Source organism: Eutrema salsugineum, unplaced genomic scaffold (genome assembly GCF_000478725.1).
Source record: "Eutrema salsugineum unplaced genomic scaffold, Eutsalg1_0 scaffold_5, whole genome shotgun sequence".
NCBI lineage: Eukaryota > Viridiplantae > Streptophyta > Magnoliopsida > Brassicales > Brassicaceae > Eutrema > Eutrema salsugineum.
The window spans coordinates 9,430,689-9,443,119 of NW_006256612.1; the positions used below are offsets into that span (position 1 = coordinate 9,430,689).

The 12,431-nt window shown below is 37.9% G+C and overlaps 4 protein-coding genes across 5 annotated transcripts; 2 read left to right on the forward strand and 2 right to left on the reverse strand.

Moving 5' to 3' along the window:
• Positions 1-487: 487 nt before the first annotated feature.
• Positions 488-2,925, forward strand: LOC18993132 (glyoxylate/succinic semialdehyde reductase 2, chloroplastic). The gene is made up of 12 exons (XM_024152472.1): positions 488-753; positions 964-1,045; positions 1,166-1,231; positions 1,347-1,422; positions 1,520-1,575; positions 1,664-1,748; positions 1,840-1,900; positions 2,003-2,055; positions 2,131-2,201; positions 2,285-2,357; positions 2,431-2,535; positions 2,631-2,925. The coding sequence occupies exons 1-12, from the start codon at positions 615-617 to the stop codon at positions 2,793-2,795; spliced, it is 1,032 nt and encodes a 343-aa protein (XP_024008240.1). The 5' UTR covers positions 488-614; the 3' UTR covers positions 2,796-2,925.
• A 138-nt stretch (positions 2,926-3,063) lies between these two features.
• On the forward strand, positions 3,064-5,255 carry LOC18993133 (heterogeneous nuclear ribonucleoprotein 1). 2 transcript variants are annotated; one of them, XM_024153068.1, is made up of 7 exons: positions 3,064-3,158; positions 3,316-3,518; positions 3,657-3,697; positions 3,954-4,117; positions 4,221-4,329; positions 4,409-4,578; positions 4,668-5,255. In XM_024153068.1, exons 2-7 carry the CDS (start codon positions 3,322-3,324, stop codon positions 5,094-5,096), a joined length of 1,110 nt encoding a protein of 369 aa, XP_024008836.1. In that variant the 5' UTR covers positions 3,064-3,158; positions 3,316-3,321; the 3' UTR covers positions 5,097-5,255. The 2 variants fall into 2 exon arrangements, with proteins under 2 accessions (XP_024008836.1, XP_006416683.1); XM_006416620.2 differs by having other exon boundaries at positions 3,083-3,158; positions 3,310-3,518.
• A 597-nt stretch (positions 5,256-5,852) lies between these two features.
• Positions 5,853-8,077, reverse strand: LOC18993134 (putative pentatricopeptide repeat-containing protein At1g17630). Its single transcript, XM_006416622.2, has one exon. It carries the CDS (start codon positions 8,075-8,077, stop codon positions 5,882-5,884), a length of 2,196 nt encoding a protein of 731 aa, XP_006416685.1. The 3' UTR covers positions 5,853-5,881.
• A 1,422-nt stretch (positions 8,078-9,499) lies between these two features.
• LOC18993135 (NDR1/HIN1-like protein 6) lies at positions 9,500-10,510 on the reverse strand. The gene has a single exon (XM_006416623.2). It carries the CDS (start codon positions 10,408-10,410, stop codon positions 9,628-9,630), a length of 783 nt encoding a protein of 260 aa, XP_006416686.1. The 5' UTR covers positions 10,411-10,510; the 3' UTR covers positions 9,500-9,627.
• Between the last annotated feature and the right edge of the window lie 1,921 nt (positions 10,511-12,431).

Consider the following 12,431-nt stretch of genomic DNA (forward strand, 5'->3'; position numbering starts at 1 on the left):
ACCTTTGTTGGTTGAAATGAATGATTTTTGATTTATTATATGTATTTAATGTTATATAGTAAAGTTTATTGCGTATGAAAACATCTAATGTAATACTATGACTGCACATCAATTTCTTGGTTAGATAAGATGATTTAGTGTTCTTTTTTGGTGTTCGAAGAATTAATTGTCGCTATAATCTTTACTTGTCGAAAAAGCCCTCTCTGCAACCAAGAGAATATAAAAGATGCTTGGTTTAACCAGCATAAATTGAGTTAATTTAGTTAAAATTGAACAGAACAATCGATTTGAAAACTGTGTAATGTGTGGAAGGATAAAAAAACGCATACCTACTAGTTTTGTATAACTTCTTTTATACACAACATCAAAAACAAAGAACCTTAAAGGATTTGGTTAATGGTTAATGGTTAATGGTTAAACAGTACGTATGTATTTCTTTGTCATTTTGTTCATTCCTTGATTGAAAAAAACAGAAAAAAAAAAGTATTTTCCGCCTCGAAATGTGAGATTTTCGGCCACACTTTGATGGAGCGAAGTCTCTAACTTAAAAAAAAGCACTGGCCGTGCCTTGCGTCCCATTATCTTTTGCGTCTTCTTCTTTTTCTTCAAGAGCCATGGCTTTGTGCTCCATCTTCTGCCCTAGTATCCCTGTTCGATTCAGACCGAAGCCCGTTTCCCTCTTCTTCTCAAAACCTCTGTTTTCTCTCTCTTATAGGGTTTACTCTTCTCTGCAACCCACTCCCTCCACTAAAGGTAATTTCTTGTTTTGTTTTATGCCTACAAATGTTGCTAAACTCCCACATGCCTACAAAACCATGAATTTGCTTGAATGTGGAGAAATGGTGAAGTATCGCTCTCTTTCTTAGGACAAAAACCACAACTTTCGAGAAAGATGTTGGAATACTGGTCTTGAATTTCCCTTTTTGGTTAGCCTTATCTGAGGAATGGTGGTTTGTGTGACAGATGAACTTGGAACTGTCAGCATTGGGTTTCTGGGTATGGGAATCATGGGTTCTCCTATGGCACAAAACCTCCTCAAAGCTGGGTAAGACTTCTTTTTGCCTCGCATATACCTTCAATAAAGTCTAGACGTCGGATGAAATTTTATGCGTAAACAGATCAATTCACATCAAATTTCATTTTGATATTTTGGTGCTTGGTTGTAGTGTGATGTGACTGTATGGAATCGAACGAAGAGCAAATGTGATCCTCTCATCGGATTAGGAGCAAAGTAAGAATTTTTAATTCTTCTTATAACGAATTATATGATTTATTTCCAAGTGATGTTTAAGAGCTAAATGGCACCTGCGAAACTTCTGATTAACCAGGTTTATCCTGTTTTGCAGGTACAAGTCGTCTCCTGAAGAAGTGACTGCGGCTTGCGATCTCACATTTGCAATGCTTGCTGATCCTGAAAGTGCAGTGCGTATGTTTCGCTTTTGTTTTTTGTTTTGTTTCTTGTTTTCCTTTCTTCTTCCACTCCGTATAAAGACACAAACCGTGTTTTGCTTTTTGTCAGATTGATGTTGCGTGTGGAAAAAATGGAGCCGTATCTGGAATTAGCTCAGGAAAAGGGTATCTACTACCTACTCCTTCATGAGCTTTAGGCTTTGCGTCTTGTTTGTGTTTAAATCTTTCAAGATATCTGGCTTTTCATATGTAGGTATGTTGATGTCTCAACCGTTGATGCTGCCTCATCAATGTTAATCAGCAAGCAAATTAAGGATACTGGAGCATTGTTCTTGGAGGTAAATACTCTTTATAAAAATCTTTTTTGGGATTACTAAGAAAACTTTTAGCATATTGGGCGGCTTCAGTCATCTCTAATGATATTCACAGGCACCAGTTTCGGGTTCCAAAAAGCCTGCTGAAGATGGGCAGTTGATATTCCTCACTGCAGGTTAGTAGTAGCTTATTCCTCACTGAGCTTTTATTAACAGTATTTTATCGTCATTCTATACATTTCAGATTATTTTGCTTTACGGGTGTCTAACAATTTCAGGTGACAAGCTGCTCTACGAAAAAGCTGCTCCTTTCTTTGACATCATGGGAAAGGTATCTCTTATGCTTGTGATTTGGCTTTCAGTTCTTATTTCTTCTGTAGCTAAAGCATTTCATTTTATGATCCAGTCAAGATTCTATTTGGGTGAAGTTGGTAATGGAGCAGCAATGAAGCTTGTCGTCAACATGATCATGGGAAGGTATTGATTCAACCATCCATGGCTTCCTTTCTTGGAAAGTATCAGACTCACCTCCCTGATCTCTCGTCTCATACAATTTGCAGTATGATGGCATCATTCGCCGAGGGAATACTTCTAAGCAAGAAAGTAGGGCTCGATCCAAATGTGCTGGTCGAGGTAATTTAAATACCTTTATTCAGCAGATATTTTCTTCCCAAATCTGGTATTAACCTGGAAAAAACACCTGCAGGTTGTCTCACAGGGAGCTATCAATGCACCAATGTACTCACTAAAGGGTCCTTCGATGATCAAGTCAGTGTACCCTACAGCTTTTCCATTGAAGCACCAGCAAAAGGTTTGTGATAATGTGATATGTTCTTGTTTAGATTCTTACAAAGACTGTCTCAAGTTTGCTGAGACCGGAATGATTTTGTTTAATGTTCTGTATAGGATATGAGACTCGCACTCGGACTAGCAGAAACCGTTTCTCAGTCTACTCCGGTTGCAGCAGCTGCTAACGAGCTTTACAAGGTTGCGAAATCTTATGGATTTAGCGATGAAGATTTCTCTGCGGTTATTGAAGCATTGAAAGCTGCAAAATCCCAAGAAGCTTAGCTAAAGATTTGTTCTTTTTAATTCTGTTTCTTTGTTATATGTGAAAGAGAGTTTCTTTGTTGTATGAAAGATTTCAACTTTACAATAAATGTCTATTGGTGGTGGTAATTGTTAATTTGGATAAAAACCAGTCAAAAAAGTGTCAGCACTAGTCAACCTTTGATCTTCTGATGTTGACAAAGTGACAAGAAGATTGTTTGACCATCGTTGATCGCACTAATACGGTGTCGTTTCGAATATTCCGATGATAAGTTGATAACGCCGAATCAAAATTACTTTTTGTTCAAAAATTCTCAGTGGGCTAAAGTGTTGAAAATTCTCGCCTGAGCTTGTTGTTGCCGTTTTCTACATCAGCCATCTTTGGTTAGGGTTTCTCTTATCTTTCATGTTCAGAATTTTGAAATTTCGATGACATGACTGAAACAAAAACTAAAAAACAACTACTTTTTTTCTTTTTGGATTTCACTCGCTTCACTTGAGCAAAAATAAGGTCTTTGTGTGTGTTTTGATTCAGCTGCAGTGATCGATGGATTACAACTCAGATCGTGGTTATGATGACTCTTACCATCTTCACCTACAAGACGAACAGTTTCCACCGTCGGATTATGAAGTTAGGACTGTTGATGACCGGAGGAACGGTGGTGCAGCCGTCGATACTGGTGGGATGCAGATGAGGCAATCCGTTGAGAATCGCCATTCTTCTTCGTCCATGTCTTCTCCTGGGTTAGTGATATCTTAGGGAATATACTTGGTTTTTTGTTGTTTGTGGTCATATGCTTTTTTCATACTAATCTCCTTCTCAATCGAGCTGGTTATTAGGAGTATGAAGCTAAGATTTTGATGGAAGTTTTCTTGTGTTAGGAAACTATTCGTAGGTGGAGTTTCTTGGGAAACAACTGAAGGTAAGATGCTTCTGGTAGTTTTTGTTTTTAGTTGAGTCCTCCGCATTGCCTTAGCTTTTCATGCCATTTCATTTCTTATATTTGAGCTTCTTGGAGCTGACATGTATGGTTTGTCTTAATCTTGCATCTGTTGTTGGTTATTCTTTCACCCTACTGTACTTCACATTGGAGGACTCGACTCATTATGATTCTCTCCTTTTTAGTTGGTTATATTTCTCTGCGTCTCGGTTCCATTACTTCCACTTTTGTTTTTCAGAAACTTTTGCGAATTACTTTGGGAAGTTTGGAGAACTTGTCGACTCTGTAATCATGACAGATAGAATGACTGGAAAGCCTAGGGGATTCGGGTTTGTTACATTTTCTGATTCAGCTGTTGCAGAGAAAGTTTTGGAGGAAGAACATGTAATAGATGACCGAAAGGTAGATATCAAGAAATTAGTTTTTTGTTTGGTGTATCATCTGCTCAGCTTTTGTTTCTCAGTTATATGTTGGATGCCTTTTTTTTATTCGTATTAAATGTTAGGTTGAGCTGAAAAGAACAGTTCCTAGAGGGGACAGGGATACCGATATCAAAGCGGTATCAAAGACGAAAAAAATCTTTGTTGGTGGACTTCCACCATTTTTGGAAGAAGGTAAAAGTTTTTCCAAGGTTCTCTGTTCTGCCTGTGGTTTGTTACTGTTGCTGATAATGGGGCTTTACATTATTTATAGATGAACTGAAGAAGTATTTCTGTGTATATGGTGACATAATTGAGCATCAGATCATGTACGACCACCTCACTGGAAGGTCAAGAGGATTTGGTTTTGTAACCTTTCTGAGTGAAGATTCTGTGGAGAGACTTTTCTCCGATGGAAAAGTTCATGAGCTCGGTGACAAACAGGCAAGACTCTTCTTACTTAAAAAAAAAAAAAAAAAAATTAGCTAGAAAGAACTTAATAGCGATCTGAAGAACTTCCAATGGATCAATAGGTCGAAATAAAGAGGGCTGAACCAAAGAGAACCGGAAGAGATAACAGCTTTCGATCCTATGGCGCTAGTGGCAAGTATGATCAGGAAGATCTTTATGGTGGGAAAGCAAATGATGATTACAATATGTATTCGGGTTATGGTGGTTATGGTGGTTATGGAGCCTACGCAGGGAACTCCATGGTTAATGCTGCTGGATTTTATGGTTACGGTGGTGGCTATGGCTACGGTTATGGTTATGGTGGTCAAATGTTTAACCTTGGCTATGGAGCTGGCGGTTATAGCCATATGGGTGGTGGGTATGGTGTTGCCGCAGCAGCTGCTTTTGGAGGTGGAAAAGCTCATGGAAACGGCAATAGCGGGTCAAGTGGTGGCAGAGGAAATGGGACTAATGGTTCAGGGCGAGGTCGATATCATCCTTATCAAAGTTAAGAATTTTCAGCTGTTGCAGAGACACTTCTATTGTAGAAAGATGGGCTTTTTTTTTTTTTTAGTTTAAGGATCAGTTAAGCTAAGAAATAGATTGGGATACTTCACCAGTTCTTCACATGTAACTGTTGTGAGAGAGACCTCTTTGAAGCCAAGTTTGTTTTGTGACAACGATGTTATTTAGGACAAAACAGTTATTATTGGCATTTAAATTCTTTAACAAAGTTGTATGTATGATTATGACCAAACTTAAACAATTATAGTAGAATCTCAGTGAGATATCGTTATGCACACCATTATCTTCGAGGCTGATTTGTGTGACCACCAACCAGTTGGTAGGTGTTATAGGATATTGTGCTATTCAGTGCCAGATTGAGCGAACCAAGGCCAAAGTCAACTTGGTTCTGCAGCACTCGAGACAGTTGTCGATCTCTAGCTCAGGAAAGGCGAGAGACTTCCTTTGCCTACTAACACCATTTAGAACATCAAAGATAACGCCATGAATTATCTGCAACGCCAAGATATACAGCAGAGTCTGGTTATGGGCTGTTATTGCAATGATTATGGTGATTGTGAGGGTATGAAGAAAGCGAATAAACAAGGTAAAGCATCAGAGGAGCTAGTTTGGGTCTATCAAGACAAACACACTTCTCTTTCAAAGATTGGTTTGGTAATTGTCAACGCTAGTGTGAAAGGTCTGAAGCAAGCTTAGCTTACCTGGTAGGTTCTGTAAGTTTGGTTTTAGTTTCTTGTGCATCTTCTCAGTCTTTGCGGAATACACTCATCTCTTACCCTGTCCATAAGTCAAGATCATCCTCGCAATTTGTCCCATGGGGTGTAGGGCCTTTCTTCCACATATGACTAACCAAATCCTCAACAACCGGGTAGATGCTCGCAAAGTCGCTCTGTACTGCTGATCCTGATGAGAATTTGTAGACTATCTTCTTTAATACAATCCAACTGCTTCCAGAAACTTTCTTAAGATCCTTTTTCTTGGCTAAAGCCCTAACCTTTGCAGATTCTTCCCATCTTCCGCTAGCAGAGTAAGTGTTAGACAATAACATATAACTTCCTGTCATCTCTGGTTCAAGACTGAAAAGTTGTGACGCTATATCCTCTGCGACGTCCATGTTTTTGTGCATCCGACAAGAATTAAGTAAAGCTCCTAACACACAGGCTTTAGGCTCCATAGGCATGCTCTTCACAATCTCACTAGCTTCTTTCAGAAACCCTACACGACCAAGGAGGTCAACAATACATGCATAGTGCTCTTGTTGGGGCTCTATTCCAAATTTCTTGCTCATCGAATTGAAAATTTCTCGTCCCTTTTCAACCAACCCTGCATGAGTACAGGCTGAAAGAACAGCTACCAAAGCAATCCCATCAGGATGTAACCCGGATTTTATCATACGATCGAACATACTTAGAGCTCTCTCACCAAACCCATGCATACCATAACCTTTGATTATCGAGTTCCATGAGATCAAATCCTTATCCTTAATTGCTTCAAATACTAGATTCCCCTCACTGAGTGACCCACATTTTGTGTACATATTCACCAATGCATTCTGAACCAGAATGTTCTCGCTCATTGAGGTTCGGATCACATGCCCGTGGATTTCTTTTCCCAGATTCAAAGCTGTAAGCTCCGCACAAATGGATAGTATACAACAAATTGTCACTGAATTAGACAAAACTTTGGAAAATTGCATTCGCCGGAAATATTCAAGCGAATCGTCTCCTCTTCCTTGCACGTTACAACCCTTGATAATGGAGGTCCAAGTAACTACATTAGCCTTGACGTTGCGAAAGTCATTCATTTCCTCCAGCTCAGTAAATAACGAGAGAGCCTCGTCGAGTTTACCAGCATCCACAAACGATGTTATCAGAGCATTCCAACTCTCTATACCTTTGTTTCTTATTTGCCGGAACAACTGTTCAGCATCTTTGACTTTCCCTTGCTTCCCGTAGACGTATGTCAATGCGTTCTTCGAGGGCAAATACTCTTCAAACCCACCTTTTATAACATACCCATGAACTTTCTCCGCAGTACTGAATGCTCCTAATTCGGCGCATACAGAGAAGAAAACAGCAAGAGCTTCGCCACTAACTGCATCTCCAGTCATTCTCATAACATCAAAATATCTGATGACATCTTCAAGCTTCCCACATTGAGAATGACAAGATAAAAGTGAAGTCCAAGTCACTTCATCTGGTACAAACTCTTCACGTTGCATCCATTCGAAAACCTTAACGGCACTTTCACAGTCATACTCTTGAGAAAAACCTGAGATCATGACATTCCATGATATACGGTTTCTAACAGGCATTTCAACGAACAGATTGTAGGCATCTCCCATCCTTCCCGCCTTTGGATACAGAGCGAGCAACTCGTTCACCACATGAAGATTCTCTTGCAAACCAATCTGGATTACTAGACTATGCAAAGCCCTGCACAAACCAAAATGTCCCAAGTACCTACAAGCTCGAAGGACCAAGGGTATAATAAACCCGTCCCCTGTGAGACCTCGTTGACGCATTCCCGCGTATAGCTCAAGCGCATCCTCGTGTAGTCCATGAGACACATTAGCTTTCAGAATCGAGTTCCACAAAAGCAAATCCGACCACAAAACAAGCGAGACAGTCTCAAACACGTTACGTGCATCGAGAAGGAGTCCTAACCGGGAGTAAACCGATACGAAACTCGCAGCTAGTGACCCAGAACGGTAGATTAAATCGGATACAAGTACTTGGGCATGAACTTGCCGGCATTGCTGAGCCGTCAAGCATAATTCAAGAACACGATCGAAATAATGGAAGAGGGATTGCTCATTACTAGTCGTAAAGGACAAGCACGATGAAATTGGAACAACCCTTTGAGAAGAAATCGGTGTATGTAGACATTGAGAAGTGTGGAAACAACGATTACGAAGCCGCCAAGGAATTTCTTGAAGACGAAATCGCCAGAAAGAAGCGTGAATCATGAAGTAGAAGAGGGAAAAAAAAATAGAAACTTTGAAAGTTGTGAGCTTTGAAGCGTTTATAAATTAAAAAATTTTAAATTTGGTTAATATAATATTTATTACATTATTTACAATATGTAAAAGTGAGTTAATATGCACGTGTAACAAACTAAATTAGCATGAGGATTTCTTTTACAAAGGCGTTTTGTCAGTGACCAAAAAAAAGTCAACATGGACATCTAATAACATGTGGTGACCACATGGTCTTTTATGTCCAATGAGACATTATCATTTTGATTCCAAACACTTATTGACCTGGAATTGACATTAAATTTGATAGTAGAAATAAGATTTTAAATGAACATACTTTGATTAACCAAAAAATTCTTACTTTATTTTATTTGTCCTTTTTTACTTACCAGACCTCTATACTCTTTCCGCTTTCAGACAAGTAGCTAAGTCGTCTTAATCCAGCGGCGTAACAACATACGTTAACTGGTAAGTTTTAGAAGCAGTGCATCTCTTATATCGATTGGAGATAAACCTAGTATATGTGATTGATCTATAAGCGTGAATTATATATTTTGATATACACTGTTCTATTGAAATTGGTTTTTAATTAATGTAGTCGATGTAGTATATTCTAAACCGATTTAACTAACCAGATCAAAATAAAAAAGCTTTTTTAAGATTCTCAACTACTTGAAATATTAGTATTAGTATTATTTTGTGGAAAACGAACAAAATCCATCACATGTTGGTCGTCGTTTTACACCAGAACACCTAATCTCCTTTTGTTGTTGATAACTACATGACACCTGATTTTGAATCATTGTAGCTTTGCTTTTTCTAAACATTTCACCGACACCTTCTACTCTTCTAGACCGTAATGCGACGTAACTTTGCACCCACACTTGAATAAAATAAATTACTCCATGAGCTCATTACATACAAATACGTACAATCATTCATAGGTTTGTAGGGTATATTTATGTGCGTATTCTCATACACCACACACATGGACCACATGGACTAATGGTAGCTTAATTAATTGTTACAACAAACATACTCCAGAAAGAAGCCAGCTTAATTGTCTAGTTAAAGAATAATTGACCAAAGCACTTGTACTAGTGGTCACCTCACTTGCATTATTTACCATCTTTAATTAAATAATTTCTTATAATTGCGTATTACTCTCTCTCTCTCTCACGTTTTTCTTTGTCGTTGTTAAGTTGTTGTTGTGCTAGATCAACACTATTAAAAATGGTACTTAGAAAAGTTATAGTTATAACCAAATGGTTTATCTTATTTTTTTTTTTTTGGTTTTGTATAAAGCAAATGAAACAATTTTCCTGACTAATCACACAGTAATGCTCATTCCTCAGACCGAACATATATAATATCCTCATTTACATATCCCAAAAAACTAAAGTCTTACGGAAATGGAAGAACTGTATATGAAGTCAAATTATGAAGAAATGAAAATTGAAACAATGGATACAGTATATTAAAACAAAAAAGGGAAGAAGAAGAAAACTACAAATGTGAATTCCATTTTCCCCTCTCAATGTTTAAAAAGTAATTTCCCAGATCTTGTACCGGAGATCAACCGAACACTTGGCGTCGGAGGTAGTCGCCGTCGTCGCCTTGTTCCCATTCGGAGCCACCGCTTTAATTCCTTGGCAAGTAACCTGAATACCTGATTTAGGGGTTACCAAAGCTCCCATCTTCAAATTCACGTTCGTTTCAAGAACAACCTTAATCACCACTCCTTTCTTCTCCTTGAGCTCTCCTTTAAGCTTAGTCGCCGACTCATCGTCGAGGTCTCCCTTAGGACTTCCGATCTCAGCTACGAGCAGAGTCGTGTTCTTGCCACCGTGGACAAACGAAGCGATCTTGCCTTCACCGATGACGACGTCATCATCTTTCGGTGACGTTTTGTAGACGGTGATGTCTGTGTCGTCGTAGTTGAACCGGACGTTCTTGTTCGGGTTTCTGGCGATGACGGAGAGGGAAATCGCGGTGGTGAGGTGTGTTGCGGAGGTGAAATTGAGAGTGGAGATTTTGATGGAAGAGACGGTGAAGCTTGGCCGTTGAGGACGGTAGATTAGGTATACGATGGCGGATGCGGCGGCGACGAGGAGGACTAAGAGTATGATCAAGAAAATCATCCAGCAGCAGCAACGACAGCAACAACCACGGCCATGGCTACGGCGGCGACCGCCTGGTGGTGGTGGAGGGTAAGGTGGACGATTTGCGCGCTTGCCTTTGGGCCCCGGGACTGGTGGGTTGATTGTTGGTTCGCCGCGGCCGCCGGGAGGTTTCGATGCCTTGGAAACTTTGTCTTTTCCCATATCGGAGATTCAGAGGGAGGGAGAGAGAGGGAAAGATTGATTAGAGGAAGAATCAATTAAGGGTTAGATTTCGAATGTGTGTGTTTTTCTTTATAAGATATATATGATGATTGTTGGAGATTTACAGTCAAGGTTAAGCCTCTTTTAAATGGCTGGTTGATTTAATTATTACTTGGAAAAAAAAGATTTAGTGATGCAACATTTGAACTCAAAAAACCAAAAAAAATCTAGCAATATTAAGGAGGTGACTAGATTTTTGTTAGCTATAATATCCTCTATATTATATATTAAATGTTATGATATTTTTATAGCCTAACATATATGCACCAAACAGACTATTTTTCTCTCCTTTCTGATTTTTTGTTAAATTTTCTTCCTTTTTAATCTTATTATTATTCAAGCTCACAATTTTAGTTAAAAAAACAAAGATTTTTATTCATATATGCCATACTTTAAATTTCTCAAAAAAATAAATAATATTGTAATCAATAACACATTGTTCTCTATAGATTCATAATATTATTTTATATAGTATCAAATATCCTAAAAGTGCAAAAAGATATGTGTGTTTTAGTGTGATTGTAAAATTTAATTTATTGATAGTAGAATTTAAATGAAAAGGGGATTTATGAAAGAGATGAAGAGATGGAATATCAGATGATTACTTGTTTTGTTTGATAGTTTAATACTTTAATGTGCTATATAGATATTAATATAGTATAATCCTATATGTTTTTGTTTTTGATTTTTGGTTATTCAATATATTTATTTTTTAAATGAAAGTGGTGGAGAGGGAGAGAGGGAAGCGAAGAAAAGCGAGGGAGACCGACAAAGAGAGTGACAGCTAAACGCGCGAAGAGAGCTTACACGCGTCACATGAGCGCGTAGATGTCACGCATTGGGAGTAAACGGTGCACAAAAGTCACGAGAGTCCAGTTGTTATCTGCTAAGCATTTTGGGAGGGAAAAAAACTAATGTAATTAATTTACATATATATTCTGTTAAAAAGAATTTTATTGTCATTAGTAGTGCATATTAGATGATCCGTTCAAATTTTATTCAATATATTCACACCAATCTTTTGGTAAATTTTGTTAGTACATGCATTTTCCAATAGAAGAAACAAACAAAACTTTATTTATAAAACATAGGAACAAAATTGATACGTGTATAGGTGAGATGAAACGTGAAATCATACACCAAACATATTTTCCTTTGTATTGAAGCAAAGATATATGAAAATCCCAATCAAATAAAAACAACTGATGATTAGTCATTTTCCATTCAAATCTGATCCCACATAGCTAAGATTAAATTTTGAATGCATGTAATTAAAATTTGGGTTTTATTTAGTTATGCAAATACGTTATTTAAAGAGAAAAAATCTCTACACCAGAAAAAAAAAACTAATCGCATATTATCCGGACTAAAGAAAAAAAGGTTTTTCAATAAGCATGTGTCGCATAAGTTTAGAATGGTAAGCAATTAGAATAACATTGCATATGCATAATGCATGCATGTGATTTATCTCTTCGTTTTCTTTTTCTTTTTTGTCGTCAATTGATATATCTCTTCCTTTAATATTACGAAATGTAAGAAAACTTGCATGCCGTAGGTTTGTTTGAATGTTGATGGATACAATAACGACAAGGCTGCGTTAGTGGGAGCAGTGAATCGGTTTGAGAGGGCGTTAGTGGGACCAGTGAATCAGTTTGAGAGGACTCAATCATATGTAGCATCTAATCATCCTGTAGATAGATTCAATAATTTTTTTTGATGATGAGAGAGTTCTGCTCTCTGTTTGATGGTATATATTTGGTTCCTTAAATTTTTTTGTGAACTTTGGAATTAGAATGATCTTGAGTTGTTTCTGTGAAACGTAGTTGTGCAAGTATGAGGGTTTATTGTAAATTTTTGAGAGTTTTTTTGTCCTTTACCAGGTTTAGCAATGTAACGATCATACCCTGACTTGAGTGACTTCAAAGTAAATAAAAATGAGATGACAAGAAAAAAAGGAAAAA

Coding starts and splice junctions, on each gene's coding strand:
- LOC18993132 (XM_024152472.1), top strand. CDS start 615: ATGGCTTTGTGCTCCATCTTCTGCCCTAGTATCCCTGTTCGATTCAGA. Junction 1,046..1,165: donor CAAAACCTCCTCAAAGCTGG/GTAAGACTTCTT, acceptor TGCTTGGTTGTA/GTGTGATGTGACTGTATGGA. Junction 2,536..2,630: donor CATTGAAGCACCAGCAAAAG/GTTTGTGATAAT, acceptor TGTTCTGTATAG/GATATGAGACTCGCACTCGG.
- LOC18993133 (XM_024153068.1), top strand. CDS start 3,322: ATGGATTACAACTCAGATCGTGGTTATGATGACTCTTACCATCTTCAC. Junction 3,519..3,656: donor TCGTCCATGTCTTCTCCTGG/GTTAGTGATATC, acceptor TTCTTGTGTTAG/GAAACTATTCGTAGGTGGAG. Junction 4,118..4,220: donor ATGTAATAGATGACCGAAAG/GTAGATATCAAG, acceptor ATTAAATGTTAG/GTTGAGCTGAAAAGAACAGT.
- LOC18993134 (XM_006416622.2), bottom strand. CDS start 8,077: ATGATTCACGCTTCTTTCTGGCGATTTCGTCTTCAAGAAATTCCTTGG.
- LOC18993135 (XM_006416623.2), bottom strand. CDS start 10,410: ATGGGAAAAGACAAAGTTTCCAAGGCATCGAAACCTCCCGGCGGCCGC.